The sequence below is a fragment of the Podarcis muralis genome, chromosome 6, assembly GCF_964188315.1.
Source record: "Podarcis muralis chromosome 6, rPodMur119.hap1.1, whole genome shotgun sequence".
NCBI lineage: Eukaryota > Metazoa > Chordata > Lepidosauria > Squamata > Lacertidae > Podarcis > Podarcis muralis.
This window is the reverse complement of record NC_135660.1, coordinates 99615647-99636733: the sequence shown is the minus strand read 5'-3', so window position 1 is coordinate 99636733 and position 21087 is coordinate 99615647. Positions and strand designations below refer to the sequence as shown.

At 41.2% G+C, this 21087-nt stretch overlaps 1 protein-coding gene across 4 annotated transcripts in view; it reads left to right on the top strand.

The window, feature by feature from the left end:
* LRP6 (LDL receptor related protein 6) overlaps positions 1-21087 on the top strand; it is a 107270-nt gene that overhangs the window by 24203 nt on the left and 61980 nt on the right. For 3 of the 4 annotated variants that reach the window (XM_028728610.2, XM_028728609.2, XM_028728608.2), the window contains exon 3: positions 11291-11488. The exons of the other annotated variant lie outside the window; for it this stretch is intronic. In XM_028728610.2, coding sequence (XP_028584443.2) covers positions 11291-11488 — 198 coding nt within the window. The remainder of the gene's footprint in view (positions 1-11290; positions 11489-21087) is intronic. 4 annotated transcript variants of the gene reach the window in all.

Below are 21087 nucleotides of genomic sequence, written 5' to 3'. Positions count from 1 at the left end.
TTTGAAATAAGAAGATCATCTTGGGTAAAACATTCATTTTGACTGCAGATATTCTTCCTAATAAAGGAAGGTTGATTCTAGTTCAATTTTCTAGGTTTTTAAAAATTTCGTTCCAGATTTTAATATAGTTATCTTGGAAAAGGTTTAAATTCTTAACTGATATCCATATCCCCCAATATTTAATCCGTCCCAGTTTAATTCCCGTAATATTCTTTTGCCTGTGAGTCTAGATTTTTAACTATCATTTTTGTTTTTTCCATATTTATATAGAACCCTGCTAAGTTGCCAAATTTTGTTATAGTTTCTATTGTCCTTGGGACACTTTCCATTGGATTTTCCAACGTCAACACAGCGTCGTTCACAAAGGCGTTCACTTTGTACTCTCTCTGCCCAAACTTAATTCCTGTTATTTCATCATTTTTTCATATTTCTATAGTTAATACTTCTAACATTCGGATAAACACAGTGGTGACAGGGACATCTCTGCCTTGTCTCCTTCTTTAAACTACATTTCCCCATAACATTACTATTTATTATTAAGTTTGTCCATTGCTCTGCATAAACTGCATTTATCTTGTTGGAGAATGCTGTTCTGAATGCTATCTCTATTACTTTCCTCAGGAAGACCCAGGACATGTTGTCAAAGGTCATTTCAGCATCTGGGAATATTAGTGCTCCTTCTTTTACATTTCTTTTTTCCAAGTATTCAATCACATTTAATACATTTCTAGCATTATTCCTTAGGTGTCTCCTTGGTAAAAAAACACACACCAACCTGCTTGATCCTCATGAATATATGATTCTAAGAACACTGTCAGCCTTTTTGCTATTATTGCCGCATACAATTTATAATCATTGTTCAGTAAGGAGATCGGCCCATAGTTCTTGGGTTGGAGTATATCCTGATCTTGTTTGGGGAAGAGAGTAATGTAAGAATTCTTCCACAATGTTGGTGTCATTCTCCCTTGTAAAATTTCATTCATAAGATCTTTAAGGGGAGTGGATAATGTTTCTCTTAATGTTTTGTAATAGCGGCTGAAAGTCCTTCTGGACCAGGCTATTTGCCAGACTTTGCCTGCCATATTGATTTGTATGCTGTTGGTGGATTCTTGTTGTTTTATTGTTGGGCAGTGTATGTGATAAAGGGGAGCCATGCCGGAGTTTTGATATGCTAAAGAGACTCCATAAGCTAACTTTGCAGGAGACAAAGCTAATTTTGTAGGAGACAAAGCAAACTGTCCTGCAATCCAGCAGATTCCGAAGACAGTAGCAAGCTATTCTTGACCCACCCACCTCTCCCTTTGCCCCCTCTGCCTTTGCTCAGCTGTTAATGAGGCACACATTTTAGCTGGCTTTCCCTTCCTTGCTTCTAGATAGGAGAGGGTGAATTGGTCTCTCTCCCCCCTTCTTCTCCTCCAAGTCGTCATCTCCCTCCACCCCCTTATTTCAGAAGAGAAGGGGTGTGTATGGATGTGCTTTTAAGCAAAGTGAGCTTTGCTTCTGGAGAGAGGGAGAGGGAAGGGAATCAAGGAAGTGAGGGTTGCTTTCTTATTTTGACAACTAATTTACTTCCTCCATTTGTGGGCATTCCTGTCTTATTTTTATAATGAGGCACTGGAAGTCTGCTTTTGAGAGGTTTGTGACCTCTTCCCCCATTTAGGAAAAATATCATGGAATAATATTTAGGAGGATTATATGACATTTTAAAGATTTAACACATTTAAGCCCACTTTGTAAGTCTGACTTCTCCTTGTTGTTTTATTGTAATGAATCTCATAATATTGGAGTCCCATTGCCTGGGACAAGAAAACACTCATGATAGGACATGGTGCCCATCAAGGGACAGTTGGAGGATGGTGCTTACATTAATCTTTTAATGTTTTACGAGAGTCGCAAATTCTGGATATTAAAAGGAAGGCCTGCAAAATGCATTAACATTTGTTTGCCATGGTAAATGTGGTACCCCAAAACCTTTCATGTAACAGGATTTTTGAAGGCTCGTCTGTACAGGCAGTCCTGCAAAAAAAGTTATCTTGTGATTGGAGAGGTACTGCTCAAAAATAATGAAATAGGCTGCAATCTCAATCCCATCTGTCTGGATCTATTTCAGTAGGATCTATTTCTGGGTAGAAATGGTTAGGATTGTGCTGTTAGGCCTGTTCTTCTAAGAAGTTGGATATAATAGACATATTTAACTGCGACTGCAGTACCTGCTGAAGCAGTGACATAACATATTGAGCTGGCATTGAATAGGGACAAAGTGAGTGCAGCCATGTGCCAACGCAGCTGACGCCCACTATGCGATGAGCAGCAACAACACTGTTGATCCATAGGAATTTGAGCACTCTGGGGAATTCCAGTTTTCCCTCTTTGCCAGGGCTCCTCTTGGTTGGTAATTAACAGTGTGATGTGTAAATAGTTCCTTGTAATATGTTTCTTCTTTTTACAGTTATATATTGTTTCTAAAGACACTAGACACTTGGACTGGGGATGAATCTGTTTCTATTAGTCTGAATAGAATTGTGATAGAGCAAATGCTTTGCATATTGTAAGTTGCTGATTCAGTCTTTTGCATCTCTAGTTAAAGGATCTTGGGTATCAGATCTGGGGAAGAATCTTTCCCTGACAACTTGGAACACTCCATGATAAAAGGAGTAGGCCAGTTCAGACTGTAATTCCCATCAGTCCCAGGCAGCATGAGCAGAAGTTGCAGCCCGAAACATCTGGATGGAATGAGGTTAGCAAAGGTGGGAGTAGCCAATACTAGGCTAGATGAATCAATTATCTAACTGACTGAAATCAGCATCATATGTTTGCTTTATTTTTAAAGAAACATTTCTAACCCATTCTTCATCACAAGCAATATTCCTCCTTTGACAAACCTTTGTGGTAAATTCACATTAGTTGCTCTCATTAGCAGTGACATCTCATATTTCCCCACTATATAGAATTAATTTAAGATGCATTGCTATACTAATTTTGCTGATCTATTACTAATATTCTGCTGTAGTCTTCAATGGGAGTGGCAAATGGCATTTGTGTTGTTGCTTCTTGGCAATGGAACAGGATGGGAAGTTGGAACTCATAATCTGGTTCTCATTTAAGCAAGTTCTCTTTCCTCTGACATTCTCTTTTGAAGTTGAAACGAATGTTCGTAGTTTGAAGGTTCTGACAAGATTGGCTGCTTAGCATGTCTCATAAGGAGTTATGCAGGGGATGCACACAATTATTGGCATGCATTTGGTTCCCTTCCCTTTTATTATTATTTTTCTTTCCAGATGACTTTTTAATATCTCCCAGATCACTTCTCTCAGGCTGCTATTGAAAGTCATGTGTTACATTAAGAAATCTTACACCATTGGTGAACATACATATAGCAAAAACAAAAAAAATTCCTTCCAGTAGCACCTTAAAGACCAACTAAGTTAGTTCTTGGTATGAGCTTTCGTGTGCATGCCACACTTCTTCAGATACACTGAAACAGAAGTTGCCAGATCCTTCTATATAGTGAGAAGGTGGGGAGGGGTATTACTCAGAAGGGTGGTGGGAATGGGTGATTGGCAGATAGCTGTGATGAGCCTGTTGACGACTCTTAACGACTGCAATAGGTCTTACAGGAAAAAGCAAGGGGTGAGAAGGTGAAAAATGGCTTTGTCATGTATAATGAGATAAGAATCCAATGTCTTTGTTCAGACCAGGTCTCTCCATGGTTTTAAGTTTGGTAATGAGTTGCAATTCAGCAGCTTCTCTTTCCAGTCTATTTCTGAAATTCCTTTGTAGTAAAACAGCTACTTTGAGATCTTGTATAGAATGTCCTGGGAGATTGAAGTGTTCTCCTACTGGTTTCTCTGTCTTGTGATTCTTGATGTCAGATTTATGTCCATTTATTCTTTGGCGTAAGGTTTGGCCTGTTTGTCCAATATAGAGAGCTGAAGGACACTGTTGGCATTTGATGGCATACACAATGTTAGACGATGAGCAATTAAATAGTCCCGAGATGGTATGTGTGATGTTGTTGGGGCCAGTAATGGTGTTGTCCGGGTGTATGTGGCAGCAAAGTTGGCATCTGGGTTTATTGCAGGCTCTGGTGCCAGTGTCCGTGTTAAGTCTGGTTGTAGTATTATTGTGGGTTAGGAGTTGTTTAAGATTGGGTGGCTGTCTGTAGGCAATGAAAGGTCTTCCTCCCAGAGCTTGAGAAAGAGAACTGTCATTGTCCAGGAGAGGTTGTAGATCTCTGATGATGCGTTGTACTGTTTTAACTTGGGAGCTGTATGTGATGACTAGAGGTGTTCTGTTATTTTCTTTTTTGGGTCTGTCTTGCAGCAAGTTCTCTCTGGGTATCAGTCTGGCTCTGTTGATCTGTTGTCTAACTTCATCTGCTGGGTATTTTAGTTCTAAAAAGGTTTGCTGTAGATCTCTTAGGTGAGAATCTCTGTCTGTAGAATTGGAACAGATACGGCTGTAACGTAGTGCCTGGCTATATACAATGGACTGTTTGGTATGTTTGGGATGGTAGTTAGAGGCATGTAGATATGTTTGTCGGTCAGTTGGTTTACGGTATAAGGTGGTGTCTATGCGCCCATCCTGTATTTTTATAGTAGTGTCCAAAAATTTTATTTCTTGCATAGATTGATTCATTGTTAGGTTGATTGTGGGGTGAAAATCATTGAATTTCTGGTGGAAGGTGTCCAGGGTCTGTTGACCATGTGTCCAGATGATAAAAATATCATCATTGTATCGCAGGTACAAGAGAGGTTTGAGTGGGTAGGAGTTTAGGAAACGTTGTTCTAAATCTGCCATGAAGATGTTGGCATACTGTGGGGCCATGCGGGTGCCCATTGCTGTGCCGCTGATCTGAAGGAACAGGTCATCACCGAATTTGAAGTTGTTGTGGGTAAGGACAAATTGGCAGAGTTTGGTGGCAAAGTCCGCTGTGGTTTTATCTGAAATGGTGTCCCTTATAGCTTGTAAACCATCGTTGTGTGGGATGTTGGTATACAGAGATTCCACATCCATAGTAGCTAGTATAGTATTGTTGGAAAGATTATTTAAAGATTGTATTTTCCTCAGAAAATCTGTGGTGTCACGTACATAGCTGGGAGCACTGATGGCATATGGTTTCAGAACAGTGTCCATATAACCGGAGACACCCACTGTAATAGTGCCAATACCTGAAATGATGGGGCGTCCTGGATTTCCTGGTTTGTGTATTTTAGGTAGAAGATAGAAAGTTCCTGGTCGAGGTTCTGTTGGTGTGTTGGTGAGGATCTGTTCTTGGATGTGTGGGGGTAGCTCCTTAACAATCTTGTTCAGTTCTTTTTTGTATTCTTGTGTGGGGTCTGAGTCCAATTTTATGTAAAAGGCGGTATTGGAAAGTTGTCTGTGAGCCTCCTGAATGTAGTCAGTTTTGTTCATGATGACGACAGCTCCACCTTTGTCTGCTTCTTTAATTATAATGTCTGGGTTGTTTCTGAGATTATCTATGGCTCTTCTTTCAGCATGGTTTAGATTTTGTTGTAAGCGATGGTGTTTTCTGGTCACATCTGTTTGGATTCTGTGGCGGAAGCAGTCAATGTACAAGTCCAGTGTGGTATTGCGTCCATCAGGAGGGGTCCATGTGGAGTCTCTTTTTGTGTAACACTTTTTCGGTGGTAGTTGGTGGTCAGTGTTCTGTTGGGAGGGTGGTTGTTGTTCTCCAGTGGGTTGAGAGGTGTTGTGTTGTGAAGTTGTTGCTTGTTCTGCTTTGTCTTGTTGTTGTGTGTGTTGAAAATACTCCTTCAGGCGTAAACGGCGGGAAAATGCTTCCAAGTCCCCGCAGATCTGAATCATGTGTGGGGATTTGGCAGGGCAGAATGACAGTCCACGTGAAAGGACTGATTCCTCAGCTGGGCTGAGTGCTTGCTGTGAGAGATTGACAATATTGTTGATCTTGTTTTGATTAGTAGCCTGTAGGTTGGAAAGGTTAGAGAAGATGATAAAGATATTGTCAATGTATCGCAGGTACAAGAGAGGTTTGAGTGGGTAGGAGTTTAGGAAACGTTGTTCTAAATCTGCCATGAAGATGTTGGCATACTGTGGGGCCATGCGGGTGCCCATTGCTGTGCCGCTGATCTGAAGGAACAGGTCATCACCGAATTTGAAGTTGTTGTGGGTAAGGACAAATTGGCAGAGTTTGGTGGCAAAGCCCACTGTGGTTTTATCTGAAATGGTGTTCCTTATAGCTTGTAAACCATCGATATAGCAGTGATATATAAACATGATATATAAACATGATATATAGCAGTGATATATATAAACATGTTGCTCAATAGTTTTAAGCCTGTGGGTTTTGGTGTCTCCTCATCTCTTGCTGGCCTATCCTCATCTTCTATTTGTTTTACTGCCTCAAGCACAGTCACTCTCTTGGTATATTTACTGTGGTACCTCAGGTTACAGACGCTTCAGGTTACAGATGCTTCAGGTTACAGACTCCGCTAAACCAGAAATAGTACCTCGGGTTAAAAACTTTGCTTCAGGATGAGAACAGAAATTGCGCAGCAATGGCGCGGCGGCAGCGGGAGGCCCCATTAGCTAAAGTGGTGCTTCAGGTTAAGAACAGTTTCAGGTTAAGAACGGACCTCCAGAACGAATTAAGTTCTTAACCCGAGGTACCACTGTACTTTCTTTTCTTACAGTGACCACAACCTGGTATGATCCAAAATGAAGAATATGCTTTTAAATAGGGGGCAATCTGCTTTTGCATATGTTTAATGTCCTCTTCAACTACAAGTCAAGGTGACAAAATAGATATTGCGTTAAACCCAATTTCTTCTTGTTGGTTGTTTCACAGATATTTTTGTCTTGTAGATATGTAGTAACTCCTGTGAATAAATCTTAAAGGTAGAGAAATGACAGGTGTTAACTAGATTAGTTTCTACTCTGGAGATCTAAAAAGTCTAGAGTGAGGCGGTTGGAGTAAAGCCCAGATGAATCAAAACAAACAATGAACTAAATCACTTTAAATGAATTTTGAGAAAGATTTGTATATTGTAAAGATACATATTACATAATAAGATTTATTTTTATGGTACAGTTTAAAATACAACTGGAGCAATGAACCTTATAAACAAGGGTACAACAAGACATGCAGCGCTTTGTATTCATCAATTGTGAGATCACTTGAGCCCTTACCTTCATTACACAGTCATTAGATGGATTTAAACAGATTTTTATAAGAGGAGGTAATGTGAGAAATGGCTTTTTGGCTTTGAAGAGAAATAATATTTTAGGCCCACCTTGTGTTGTTCAGTTATAATAGAACCAGAAAGAAGACAAAAAAAGGGGGGGATGCACCTGAATATCTTCTTATAGAAGGCACCTTCATTTTCACAAGAGTCTACATAGATATCAATGAATTCTTGCCATATTGCTGTGAATTTGTCCCTTTTTTAGGGTTGCCATATGTTAAGAGGTCAAAATCTGGACACAAAAAGTCGCCGAACTGTTTTAGGGCAATCGTCCAATAGTCCCTCTGCTGTAGCCGAGCCAGAGCCTGAACTAGAGCCCTGGCTGCCCACGCCAGAGCCCAGGTTGTCCAGAACCTGAACCAGAGCCCAGGTCACCTGTGTGTATGCGCACGTGTGTGTGTGTGTGTGTGTGTGTGTGTGTGTGTGTGTGTGTGTGTATATGTATATATATATATATAAAGATCCAGGACAGTTGCTTTAAAATGTAACACACACACACACACACACACACACACACAATGGACATGTAGGACCCCCAAGAGAAGACACGTCCAGGAATTCCTGGGTGTATGGCAACTCTGCTCTTTTGTAATTTTTATCTGCTGCCAAAGCTGGCATGTCCTGAATCCATTTATTGATGGGCCTTTTTGTTTATTATAAAGGTACCGTCATGTTTGTCTGTGCCCCCCCTTAAACTGATTCTCTCCACGTTTGGAATGGGAACAGAAGGGTTCTCAGTCACTCACCCCCTTAAGAATATGGAGGTTTTTACTCCTCTTCTTGCCTCAACAAGAACTTAGTTTCAATATCCATTTAAATGTTCACTTAAACTCCTCTTCTTAGCGATTCTTTGACATCTGATAAATTCAATCTCAGTCCTTTACATTTCTTCTCCTGTATAATTTTTCCTTGCAGTGAGTGCTTAGACCACATTGGGGGGACCTCCTTTTTTCCTCCCATTGTGTTGTCAGATTAAAGTCTGTCAAATATTACCCTGATCAGGTAAGAATTTCGTTTGTTAATAAGTGGAAAATTTACCACTTGATGCTCAGGGCTTCTCACCATGGGGCAATAGATGCTTCTTGCACTGGAGTTTTACTCTGCCCCGTTCCTTGCGAAGTGGCAAAGAGACCGGGGAGCTCCTTAAAAGGTGCCACCGAATCTTCTCCGGGCTCAAGACTCCCTCTTGAGCTTTTTGGGGATACGCAGCGCCTTTTCGTTTCCTCCTAAACCCCTTCCAACGTTTGGGTCCTTCCCTGAGGAGCAGACTCGCACCCCGACACCATTATGCAGCAAACTGGAAGTCTCCTTGAAGACCCTACCTATTTCCAGTAGAGGAGAGTCATCCTGATCAGGAATGTCGTTCCCCCATCTGTAAACTGAAATTCACAGTAATAAAAATTTCCTTGTTTTAAATGCAAGAACAATAAGCCTGCAAACAACATTCAATAAAAGTACCTTAAAATGAAGAAAAACGCAACTATATATCACAAACAAAACTGACAAGTGTACAAAAGAATAAAAAGTCCATTAAAGCTTGGGTAACCGCTTAAGTTTTAAACAGCTATCATTACTGTCCTAGCTGCAGGAATTAACTGAGGTAGGGCATTCCAAAAGGTGGGTACTGCTGCCAAGAAGGGCATATTCCTGCGCTGTCACCAAGTGACAATTCACAATTCTATTATTCTATTGTATAATTTAGTTGAGATTCCTGTATCACAGCGGGTTGGACTTGATGACCCTCGGGGTCCCTTGCAACTCTACAATTCTATGATTCTATGTTGTAGAATGAGCAGCAGGGTCTCCTTCGCTTTGCCTGTACCTGGGGCAGTGGTCTGCAAGTTGTGCAGGGCTTTAAATTACAGCAAAACCTTCAACATCCCTTGGGAGCTAATAGACAGCCAGTGCAGATATTTCAATACTGGTGTAACATATATATGTTACTTATAACTAACTTCTGCACATGTGCATGTGGCGAACCCGGAAGTAAACACTTTTGGGTTTGCCGCGTTCGTAAGCTGAAAGTCCGTAACGAGCGGAACGCAACTAGAGGTACCACTGTACATGTGTTTTCAATTTGGATGCCGTGTGCATTTAATATTGAAAAATTGATGGCTGCTTAGTGATAGCTGTCAATGCACAGGATCCCTTGCTCCTGAGCCAGTGTGGTGTAGTGGTTAAGAGCGGTAGTCTCCTAATCTGGGGAACCGGGTTCGTGTCTCCGCTCCTCCACTTGCAGCTGCTGGGTGACCTTGGGCCAGTCACACTTCCTTGAAGTCTCTCAGCCCCACTCACCTCACAGAGTGTTTGTTGTGGGGGAGGAAGGGAAAGGAGAATGTTAGCCGCTTTGAGACTCCTTAAAGGGAGTGAAAGGCGGGATATCAAATCCAAACTCTTCTTCTTCTTCTTCTTCTTTCCTTACATAAAAGCCACATCATTTATTTTGCTACCTGTTAAATTCCTTCATTGTTCCAGAACCTTTCCAGAGCTTCCCACTTAATGGGGAGTGGAAGGAAATCAATGCACTTTGAGAAATGTATATGTATGATACAAATAAATGCAAATTCATTTGCTGTGTGTATCCCACATTGATTGCATTTTAAAGTGTATCTTTAAAATATATAGAATATAATTCCTGAAGAGAATCATAGAATCATAGAGTTGGAAGAGACCACAAGGGCCATCGAGTCCAACCCCCTGCCAAGCAGGAAACACCATCAGAGCACTCCTGACATATGGTTGTCAAGCCTCTGCTTAAAGACCTCCAAAGAAGGAGACTCCACCACACTCCTTGGCAGCAAATTCCACGGTCAAACAGCTCTTACTGTCAGGAAGTTCTTCCTAATGTTTAGGTGGAATCTTCTTTCTTGTAGTTTGGATCCATTGCTCCGTGGATACAGAGATTAGCTGTATTTCCAAGAGACTGCCATTTTCTCATTAAGAAAAGGTGGAATATTAATAAATAGAAGGTAGAACATACAGTGATGACTTGTTGTTTTGCACTGCTGTCTAGGATATTGTTCAAGCTAGAATGATTTGCACCGTGTGATGCTGTACATGTTTCTAATAGCCTAAGTGTGGAGACGACTTTGTGCCGTTTATGTCTGGCATATGAAGTCTGAAAAGGCCCCACTGAGGTATACTGAGGTATATGAAAAAGCACTTTCTTAGTGTTCCTGGTGTTGGAATGTTGTTGCTAAGATATTTGTTTGCTCTCAGCACTCCAGCCACTAAGACCAAGAGCATAGTGGCCTGTTTCTTTCTTAAAATTTATAACTATACTTCTGAATACCTAGCAGGTAGCGAGTATGCAGAAACCACTACCTTACTTTCATATTCATAGGACCATGTTTGGCGCATCCTATTTTGCCTCCTTGTCATTCTGCTGCCTGCTGCCAAAGCCTCCCTGGATGGTGTGGGAGTGCCCATGAAGTGGAGACCATGATGGTGGGTTCTGGCAAGATTCTGCACAATCTTGTGGAGTGCACAAGATCTCGGAAGATTTCAGTGGAAGCTGGCAACGGCGGGGTGGGCGGGACATCCGCAAGGGCACTGCATCTTGTGGTTCTGTCATTTGAGGCAGCTGCCTCACCCTACCTTATGGGTGGGCCAGAGCTGCATAGGGCCACCCAAGTTCGGTGGTATTAGTGGATGAAAAGATGATAGAGACTTTCAGCAGTGTTGTCCATATTATAACCTTGCTGCCCCAGTTGCACCTGAAAGGCCCATTCACTTGGCAGTGGTTCTGAAAATGTGTTGATTTTTATGTTTTAATGTTTAATGTTGCCATTATTTTCAGTCTATTACTACCTAATAATTTTTCCACAGTTTTATTTTTCATGTGACCATATTATCTGCCACTGTGCAAAGTTGGTTTGAGTACTGTTTGGCAGAAAAGTGGTATAAAAGCTTAATTAAAATGTCTATAATATAGCTCAGGGTGAAAGAGAATTGACATAATCCGAGTATTGATTATTATTTGTTCCTCCTGTTGATTGGAAGAAGGTCTTGAAGGGTATGGGGAAAATGTGCATAATATCTGACTTCCCTTTAAAAAACAATAGGTTCATGTACTGGACTGACTGGGGAGAAGTGCCAAAGATAGAACGTGCTGGGATGGATGGCTCAAGCCGCTCAGTTATAATCAACGCAGATATTTATTGGCCAAATGGATTGACCTTGGATTATGAAGAACAGAAGCTCTATTGGGCAGATGCTAAACTGAACTTCATTCACAAATCAAATCTGGATGGAACAAATAGGTAAGAGTTGTGTTTTGCTTTAAAAAAGAAAAAAAAACTTTGTGAGATTGTATTCTAAATAAATACAACAGTGGTACAAGTATATGAACCAATGGAAGCCCTTGAATACCATGTTTATAGTTTGTTAAATTTCAGATGTTTGAGTTTAGAAGCATAATGTAGAGAGAGATCATAATGCAGAGAGAGATCAGACTGCAATTTGCTGAGAATCCCAAAGGGAAACTTCTTAACTTGCTTTATTCAAAAATGAGCCTATATTAATCTTCATAAAATGTAGTTCTTCAGAGTCTCTCCTACAGTGCTATAGCAATGGTGCCTTTTAAAAGTACCGTATTTTAATCCCCTTCTTGGAAAATATGTGCCTGTTGATCAAATGCACAGAAAAAAATAATGTAGGCAGTGCTCTGACTAAATTGGTTTGCTGGGGTGCCCAAAGTGTACTTTAGGTGGGGTCCAATAGCTTGGGCAAGCTCAGTGGAACTTTTGGTGTTTTCCTTTTGAATTGACAGATCTCTATCACATACCACAACCAACCTTTGAAAATTCTTCAGTTTCAAAAGATGATTGCCATGTATTATTGGAGGCAAGAGATAAAACTTTTGTTCAGGAAACACAAGGGAGGCCCGCACATTTTGGCCTGCTTAGGTAGCCAGCCGAAACCAAAATCTGATCTCTAACATTACACTGCACTTTGGAGCTACTTGTAAAATATTAAGAACTTACTGCTGCCCCCCCCCGTCCCCCCCCCGCCCCGTCCCCCCCCCAACCAGTGCTTCCAGTGTGAATGAAAGAAGCAGCCCCACTTTCCTCATTAGATTAAAATATGCGCTGGCAACTGGCAAGTGTCTGTAAATTTATCCATAGCAGAGTTCTGAAATCTACTACATTGGTTGTGCCCTTTAAAGACTCATCTAAGCTGAGACTGTCAGAATATAAAATGATAGCCTTCTGCATTACAAATTGCAAACGAAGGGTGGTTTTTCTTGGAGTTATGAAATAATAATAGTTTGCATAACTGTGGCAATGTTCAGTTTGTTCTTGACAGCTGATTTTTCTTTTTGAATTGTAAGTTATTTTGCAACCCAGATATTCGAGCTCTGGAAGATTGGTGTGGCCTCATTTGCACATAACACTAAGATGAACATGGCTTAGTGAGAATGAGCAAACATGCAGCTATATTGCCACTTTACTTCCCCTGTCTTGCTGCTACCACACAATGCAGAGCTAAGCTATGACTTGGCTTAGCATTATGTGCAAACTTGGGGTCATGGTTTATCTTGCTCCCAGTAAATCAACAGTGGTAAACCAAGGGCATACCTTTATATGTTGGAAACAATACAAACCATGAACCTAGGTTTGTATGTCATGCTAAACTAAACCATATCTTAGCTGTGGGTAGTGTTGCAGCAACAACTGGGCAGGAGCATAGTGGCCACAGTTTTGCTCTGGGTAGCTTGCTTGTTCTTGCAGTGCTGTAGTTTGCTTTTGTGTGAACTGAGCCTGTGTTGAAAGTAATGTTTGAAAGACTGTAGGTTTGTAAATGAATGGTGCTGTCCATCACATATATCAAAAAATGGTGTTCTTGGGGACCTCTCTAGGCAGTAGCTTAAGGCTGAGAAGGTGTGAATCAGCTTAGTGTGCTTAAGATTGAGGTTTTTGAGAACTTTTAATAGTGGTATGATACTGACTTAGTACTCAAAATTCACTGCCAACCTTGAAAGATAAGTGCTGTTTTCCTATACAGTGGTACCTCAGGTTACATACGCTTCAGGTTACAGACTCCGCTAACCGAGAAATAGTGCTTCAGGTTAAGAACTGTGCTTCAGGATGAGAACAGAAATCGGGCTCCAGTGGCACGGCAGCAGCAGGAGGCCCCATTAGCTAAAGTGGTGCTTCAGGTTAAAAACAGTTTCAGGTTAAGTACAGACCTCCAGAACGATTTAAGTTCTTAACCCGAGGTACCACTGTATCACATTTAAGTTACAGCTGCAAAGGAAAAAGATTGAATTTTGTTATTTGTTTAGGTTTTTTTGTTGGTTGGTTTTTTGGTGTAACCTGCCTTGTGATCTCATGTTGCCGGGTGGGTAGCAATAAGAATATTTGAATTTGAATTCAGAGCTCAAATTGGGGGTGCAAAGGAAAATAATGGTCCACTTTGTCCTAGGTATTCATTTTAAAATTAAAACCAAATGCTACGGATCTGTGTGGTAGGGAGAAGCAGTTCCTGTTTAAACCATGACTTAAGACCCAGGGCTGTGACATGAATATTATTACGGCCATACTGAAACCAGAATTTCTGTACAAAAACGATAAAAACAACCAGAGTGGAATTTTACAATCAATATACTAATTAAATAGACTTAAAATGTATATCTAAGGAAATAAGAACTCCATTTAAGAATTTAAAGAATAAGAAAAATTAACTATAAGCTGTAATGGTTTATGACTGTGCAGCAGCTTTTGCTTTCTTTGACTTATGGCTATTGCACAAAATCTAGCTGCATTTCTAGTGACATATGGATTCCAGTCAGACAAGAGCTAATTTAAATAATATCCCTCCATTTTTCCTGGTACTTTTTGTACAAGTGGGGTTATGAGAGAGGCTCTGGGATCTGTATAAAATCTGCAGTGGAATGGAACACGACCCACTGCTTCACTTTGACCCCTCTCACACGGGCAGACCCTCTCACCATGAGGAATCTTTCTGTATCTGTCTTCCAATAGTGCAGATGGCAAGACATTGACTTTAGCTTGCTTAATGCCTTTCTAAATTTGGGGATGTTCAAATTCGTCAAATAATTTGGAAGTGCCGGGACCATTCTGTTTGTCCAAAGCATAGGATATAGATCAGCTTGAGCTAAATGGGTTTGTAGTTCAATATTTCTAATTCTTTGTGAAATTTTCACTTTTGCTTTATCGTATCCCTGAGTTAGGATTTAAGTCAAAAGCTTTCACAGCCGACATGGTCCTGACATCAGAACAACCTCTGGAAAGTACCCCAGAGGCACTGGAGTTTGGAAAATTAGCAGGCTTTAAACTAAATAAAGATGAAACTAAAATTTTAGTTAAAAAAATGGATGGACAATCAAAAAATAATTTAGAAATAATCAGTGGACTGAAAATAGAGAAAAAAGTGAAGTATATGGGAATATGAATAACGGCTAACAACCATAATATTTTTAATGATAACTATGTGAAGAAATGGAAAGAAATCAAGAAAGATCTGAAAATACGGGGTAGAATGCAATTGTCCTTTTGGGAGGGAAATCTCTACTATAGAAATGAATGTTCTCCCAAAATTACTGTTTCTGTTTCAAACAGTACCAATACTTATTGATGCACAATGCAAAAAGAACAATCCAATTTTATCTGGCAGGGGAAGAAACCCAGAATAAAGCATATGATTATACTTTGAGGCATCGTGTTTGTGCCTGAAGAACACCCAACTGCTAGATTCGGGAGGGCATGTTGTTAAATATGGACGGCACAGGTGTATGTGGTATGGCAAAGCCCAAATTTACAAGAGCTTCTCCAACTATTCTCCAACAATTCTCTCCCTGATGCTTTTTAACATCTTTATGCGCCCCCTTGCCCAGATTATCCGGAGCTTTGGGCTGGGCTGTCACCAATATGCTGATGACACTCAGCTCTATCTGCTGATGGATGGCCACACCGACTCGGCCCCGGACACACTGATCAGATGCTTGGAAGCTGTGGCTGGATGGTTTCGTGGGAGCCGATTGAAACTAAATCCTTCGAAGACGGAGGTCCTATGGCTGGGTCGGAATGGCATGGGGATGAGGGACCAACTCCCTTCTCTTGCGGGGGCCCAATTAGTGCCATTGCCTTCCGTTAAGAGTTTGGGTGTAATCCTTGACGCCTCCCTTTCCATGGAGGCGCAGGTTACAGCAACAGCCAAGGCGACATTTTCCCACCTTCGCCGCATCAAGCAGTTGGTCCCTTACCTTTCCCGCCCCGACCTGGCCACAGTGATCCATGTGATGGTCACCTCCAGGCTTGACTACTGTAATTCGCTCTACGCGGGGCTGCCCTTAAAGCTGTCCCAGAAGCTCCAGCGGGTGCAGAATGCTGCAGCGAGGCTCCTCACGGGGTCTCTGCCATGGGAGCATATTCACCCAGTGCTTTTCCAGCTGCACTGGCTCCAGTGGAGTACAGGGTCAGATTTAAGGTGCTGCTTTTGACCTTTCAAGCCCTTCACGGCCTAGGACCCTCGTACCTATGGGACCGCCTCTCCCGGTATGCCCCACGGAGAGCCTCAAGGTCCATAAATAGCAACACCCTAGTGGTCCCGGGCCCTAAGGAAGTTAGATTAGCTTCAACCAGAGCCAGGGCCTTTTCAACTCTGGTCTGGTGGAACGGCCTGGTGGAACGCTCTGCCTCATGAGACCAGGGCCCTGCGGGATCTGATTTCTTTCCGCAGGGCCTGTAAGACAGAGTTGTTCCGCCTGGCCTTTGGCTTGGAGCCAATTTGATTCCCTCCCTCTCTTTCTTTTTTCTTTTCCTTCTCCTGCGATGAGGCTACATTTTAATATTTTAATGTTTCAATATTTTAATGTATTTTAATTTTGTTTTTAAGTTGTAATAATTCAACTTGTTTTTATTATTGCTTGTAAGCCGCTCTGAGCCCAGCCTTGGCTGGGGAGGGCGGGGTATAAAAAAATTATAATTATTATTATTATTATGTGATCAGAACAAACTTTATTAGAGTCTAGGCAAACACAAAAACCTACTGGAAAGAAAGATACCACTGTGGTTATCCCTGACAGAAGCAATAGCTAGGGAAAAGATTAATATGGAGAAACAGTGGGGTACATACAGAGATCTGTTGGATCTTGGTGGGGGGGGGACCAAAAATGAAAAAAATAATAGAAGAAATTAAAGAGTATGCACCGCCTGGTAAACTATTACCAAATATGGTTTTGCATACTCCATATAGCAGCTGAGCTAGAATCTTTGCTGTAAAAACTTGAATAGCAGAAGGGGATGAATTGTCCTCCACTTTTAAAGAAGAACGAGAGAAGTGCCTTTAAGCTTCTTTGTATATTTGCAACAGCATTTTTCAGTTGTAACTTCTATGTACCTGTTGAGAGCTATATCATTCCTAGATACCTATAGGATACCTATATTTTATGGCTGTTCATTTGCCATCTGTATTTCAACCTTTTCCTAGAGAACACAATAATCTTAGTTTTATCATAATTAATTTGTAATGATTCCTTTTTGCAGTAACTCCCCAAGGCTCTCAACAATCACCTCAAGTCCACTTTTGTGAGAGACAAGAGTACTACATCGTATGCATATAATATAATTTGCAGGGCTTTGTTTGACAGACTAGGATATTGAATGTGTTGCACTTGTAAGCTTCCTACCAAATAATTTATATAAAAAATAAAGAGCGTAGGGGCAAGGGCGCATCCCTGTTTTACTCCATTGAGAGAAGGGGTGGAGCAGGATAGATGACCTTTGCTATTACATCTCAGCCGCAAACAAGTGTTTTCATAGAGGCAGCGTATCAAAGTCAGTAAATGACAGTCTATATTTGTTTCTTCCATCTTGTCCCACAGCCTCTGTCTTGGTATAAGGTCAAAAGTAGATTTAAAATAATTGAAGGCAGCATAAAGCGCACCTCCAACTGGGGCTGTCTATTTCTCAACCAAGTGCTGTAGGACAAGCCCACTGTGGATTGATCCTTCCTGGAGCCTGGCTGCTCATCATTTAGAATTTTTTCTTGTTCAAGACAGCCTGTCGTTTTCCCAATAGATGGCTGACGTACTGTTTCCTAATAATGTTGGGTAGACTAATGGGTCTGTAGTTTGCAGGTTCTGTTCTTTTCCCTTTTTATATATTGGAAAGATTAACACTAAACCCCAGTCCTCAGGGATACATGCTGAAAGATCAATGCTTGTGAATAAAGCTACCAACACGGGCATCCACCAGTTGAAGCTGGATTTAAATACTTCAGGTGGAATACCATCGTTTTTGGGGGCCTTGCTTCTTTTGCGCATAGAGATGAGACTCTTAATTTCCACGATGGTTACTGGCGGACAGTTTGGAAGGTTACATGTATTTACCCTTTTATTCTGTGCTACCTCTTGCCCTGTTTGCCCAGTAGCATATATACTATTAAGATGGGATTCCCAAGTCCTTGCAGGGATACGATACTCCACTCTGGTTGTAAGGTTGGGCCGGCCTTTGGCAACCAGCTTCCCAAAAGTCTCCATGTCTTTGCCCTTTGCTTCTTTTCTTAAATTCCACCAAGCCTCTCTCTGGGCAGGGCCGTGACATAGTTACCTGAAGTTTCACCTTTCCCACAAACCCGTCCAGCAGCTGATAGTTATTAGAGGCCTTTCTCTGGTTGCCCCTTCCTTCTGAGGTTTCCAGGAGAACAGAGCAGAGGAAACTATTAAGGGCAAAAAAGTTCCTTCAGAAACAAGAACTCTTGCTCGAATAAGGAGAACAAAAAGAACCACAATATTCAGCAAAAGAATTTTGCAGACAAAAATGAAATTAAAAAATGGAAAATTGTACATTTGATGAATGTATAATTGGAAATAAAAAATTAATTATACCAGAAACAGGAAATTAGCTAGGGAAGCAGCTGGACAGGAGACAAGGGAGTTAAAGGAATGCTGAAGCATTATAAGGAAAAGCTGAATTATTTGTTTGTTTATGTCCTCTTTGTGGAAGATGTAGGGCAGAAACCTGTGCCTGAACTAAGTTTTTCAGGAAGGGAGTCTGAAAAGCTGAAGAATATAGTGGAATGGTTTTATTCCTCTTAGTTTTATTGCATTGTTGGTTAAGTAGATTCATAAATTTTAAATTTTTAAATTTCTTTGCATGTTGTCCTGAAATTCGTTTTTGAACACAAATATAGTGGTGACGCTATTAGGTGGCCTTATGGGCAACTAAAAAAATGAACAAGTTGATAGCTCTGGATGTTACCCAGCCAAAAGTTCTTAAGAACTCAAAGGTGAAATTGCTGATCTTCTAACAAAAGCATGTAACTTAGTTGCTGAAATTGGCTGTAGTAGCCCGTCCAATATTATTTTTGAAAGGGCTCTGTGGTGAATTCAGGAAACTTTAGTCCTACTTGCTTAATGTCTGTTCTGTGGAAATCACTATTAAATATAATCAGGTATATAGGAGAGCATGTGTTGCTAAAGAAGAATTGGCATGTCTTCTGCAAAAGCCTGTCTACCTTTCTGAAAAAGTCATTCAATAAATGCTGCTGAAAAATGTGATCAGCCATGGCATAAGAGAATGATTTATGTTATGGATCACTAATAACTTTAAAAAACAACTGAAGAATAGGAATAAATTAACAGTCCCTCACAATGGAGGGATGTAAAAGGAGGATCCACACATTCTGTTTTGGGCCAGTGATTTTAAACTTTTTCGTCAATGACCTAGAGTTAGAGCAAAGTGGGTATTGCTGACACTCAATAATTCAGGGTGGTAAAAACAAAACTGGGTTTGCAATGAGCTCCAATTCAAGCTTCCTTCAAGGAGCTGAGTGTGCTGTACGTGGTTCTCATGAAGGGATACGATCATGTTTGTTCAGAAATCAACATCTCTTCCTTAAATCATAAAAAAGCACAGCTGAAGTCCATTTGGGTGCCTTGCAAGCTCTTCCCTGCTTTTCCACATAGTTGCACTCAGGCAATTGTGATTAGTGTTTAGGAACCAACCTGTGTGCTTTTATAGCATGATAGTTATTGGTGAACTTGAAGTTTTCAGATTAAAGGCTGCCCTGTTGGAGAATGCAGTGTTGATAATACTAGTGATTTGCATATGTGGTGGGAACATCAGGTTATAAAATACGAAAGCATGACATTGGGTGGTATAAGTAAGTATAGAGTGCTGTTGAAAGCCCTCATTGTATTATTGAGATTTAGAAAAGATATTGAGGAACCACAGGAGTTGATGCTAATCTCATTACTACTTCTTAAATAGAGCTAGCATGTGTGTGTGTGCGCGCACACACACACACACTCTCTCTCTTGTGCACCAACCACAAGAGTCAGTTTGGATCCTGGTTCAACATGTTGAAAAATTGCCCAATTTAATCCAAGGTATTGTAAGGGCTGTCTAGTTCAGATCAGGTCTAAATCCCAACCCCAAAAAAGACAGAATTGTGACTAACCAATTTATTATTATGGGGGCCTTTTTTTTTTTTAAGGCTATAATGTGTTTTTTTACTCTTGATAGAATTGGTTGACATTTGCAGACATAGTAGCCCTTCTTAAGTGAATGAAGCCTGCCAAATAGGATTATATATTTAATTAATTTGGACCCTGCCCTTCCTTCCAAAGGAAGCCAGGGAATTCTTGTGCTGATCACCTTTAAAAGGTTTAGGGAGGAAAAGATGAAACTTCTCTCATTCCTGCCACCCTCCCAGGGTGAGGAGGGGTGCATGAGAGGGCTTTCTCAGGGGTTGCTCCCAGACTTTGGAACTCCCTCCCTGGAGAAGATGGACTGGTTCCCTCCTTGCTGTCGTCTGCTGTCAAGTGAAGACTTTCTTTTGGGAACTGATTGCTTTGAATGAAAGGGTTGGTGCTGTTTTCATTGAAATTATCTGTATGTTTTTAATACATGGTAGGTAGGTAGGTAGGTAGGTAGAGAGTTTTATTCTATCAATGTTTAATTGTTTTTTAATTATTGTTTTCCTCTCTATGTGGATGGCAGCTAACGGATTGAGGTTGAATCCCAACAAGACAGAAGTACTGTTTCTGGGGGACAGGGGGCGGGCAGGTGTGCGGGACTCACAGTTCCTGAATGGGGTAACTGTGCCACTAAAGGACAAGGTGCTCAGCCTAGGAGTCATTTTGGACTCACAGCTGTCCATGGAAGCTCAGGTTTACCAGCTCCATCTGATACACCGGCTAAGACCCTTCCTGCTTGTGTACTGTCTCATCAGAGTGGTACATGCCCTGCTTATCTCCCACTTGGAGTTCTGCAATGGAACTCTACATGGGGCTGCCTTTGAAGGTGACCTGGAAACTACAACTAATCCAGAATGCAGTAGTTAGACTGGTGACTGGGAGCAGCTGCTGGGACCATTTAACACTGGTCCTGAAAAGACCTAAAGACAATTAATGCAGAATGCAGCAGCTAGACTGGTGACTGGAGTGACCGCCAAGACCATGTAACACTGGTCCTGAAAGATCTACATTGGCTCCCAGTATGTTTCTGAGCACAATTCAAAGTGTTGGTGCTGACCTTTCAAGGCCTAAACGGCCTCAGCCCAGTATACCTGAAGGAGCGTCTCCACCCCCATCGTTCAGCCTGGACATTGAGGTCCAGCTCCAAGGGTCTTCTGGCGGTTCCCTCACTGCAAGAAGTGAAGTTACAGGGAATCAGACAGAGGGCCTTCTCAGTAGTGGCGCCCAGTAAAATTGTTGTTGTTGCTGCTATTTATTTGGTAGATGACTTTTATCCAAATGCCCTCTCCTTCTGAATAGAATTTCTATGACTCCTTGTTATACATCTGTGCTGGGAGCAATGAAATAAGACGGGAAATGGCTAGAGCCCAAGTAGAGGAAGACTCATGCCTCATGTTGTATCTGACCAAACACAGG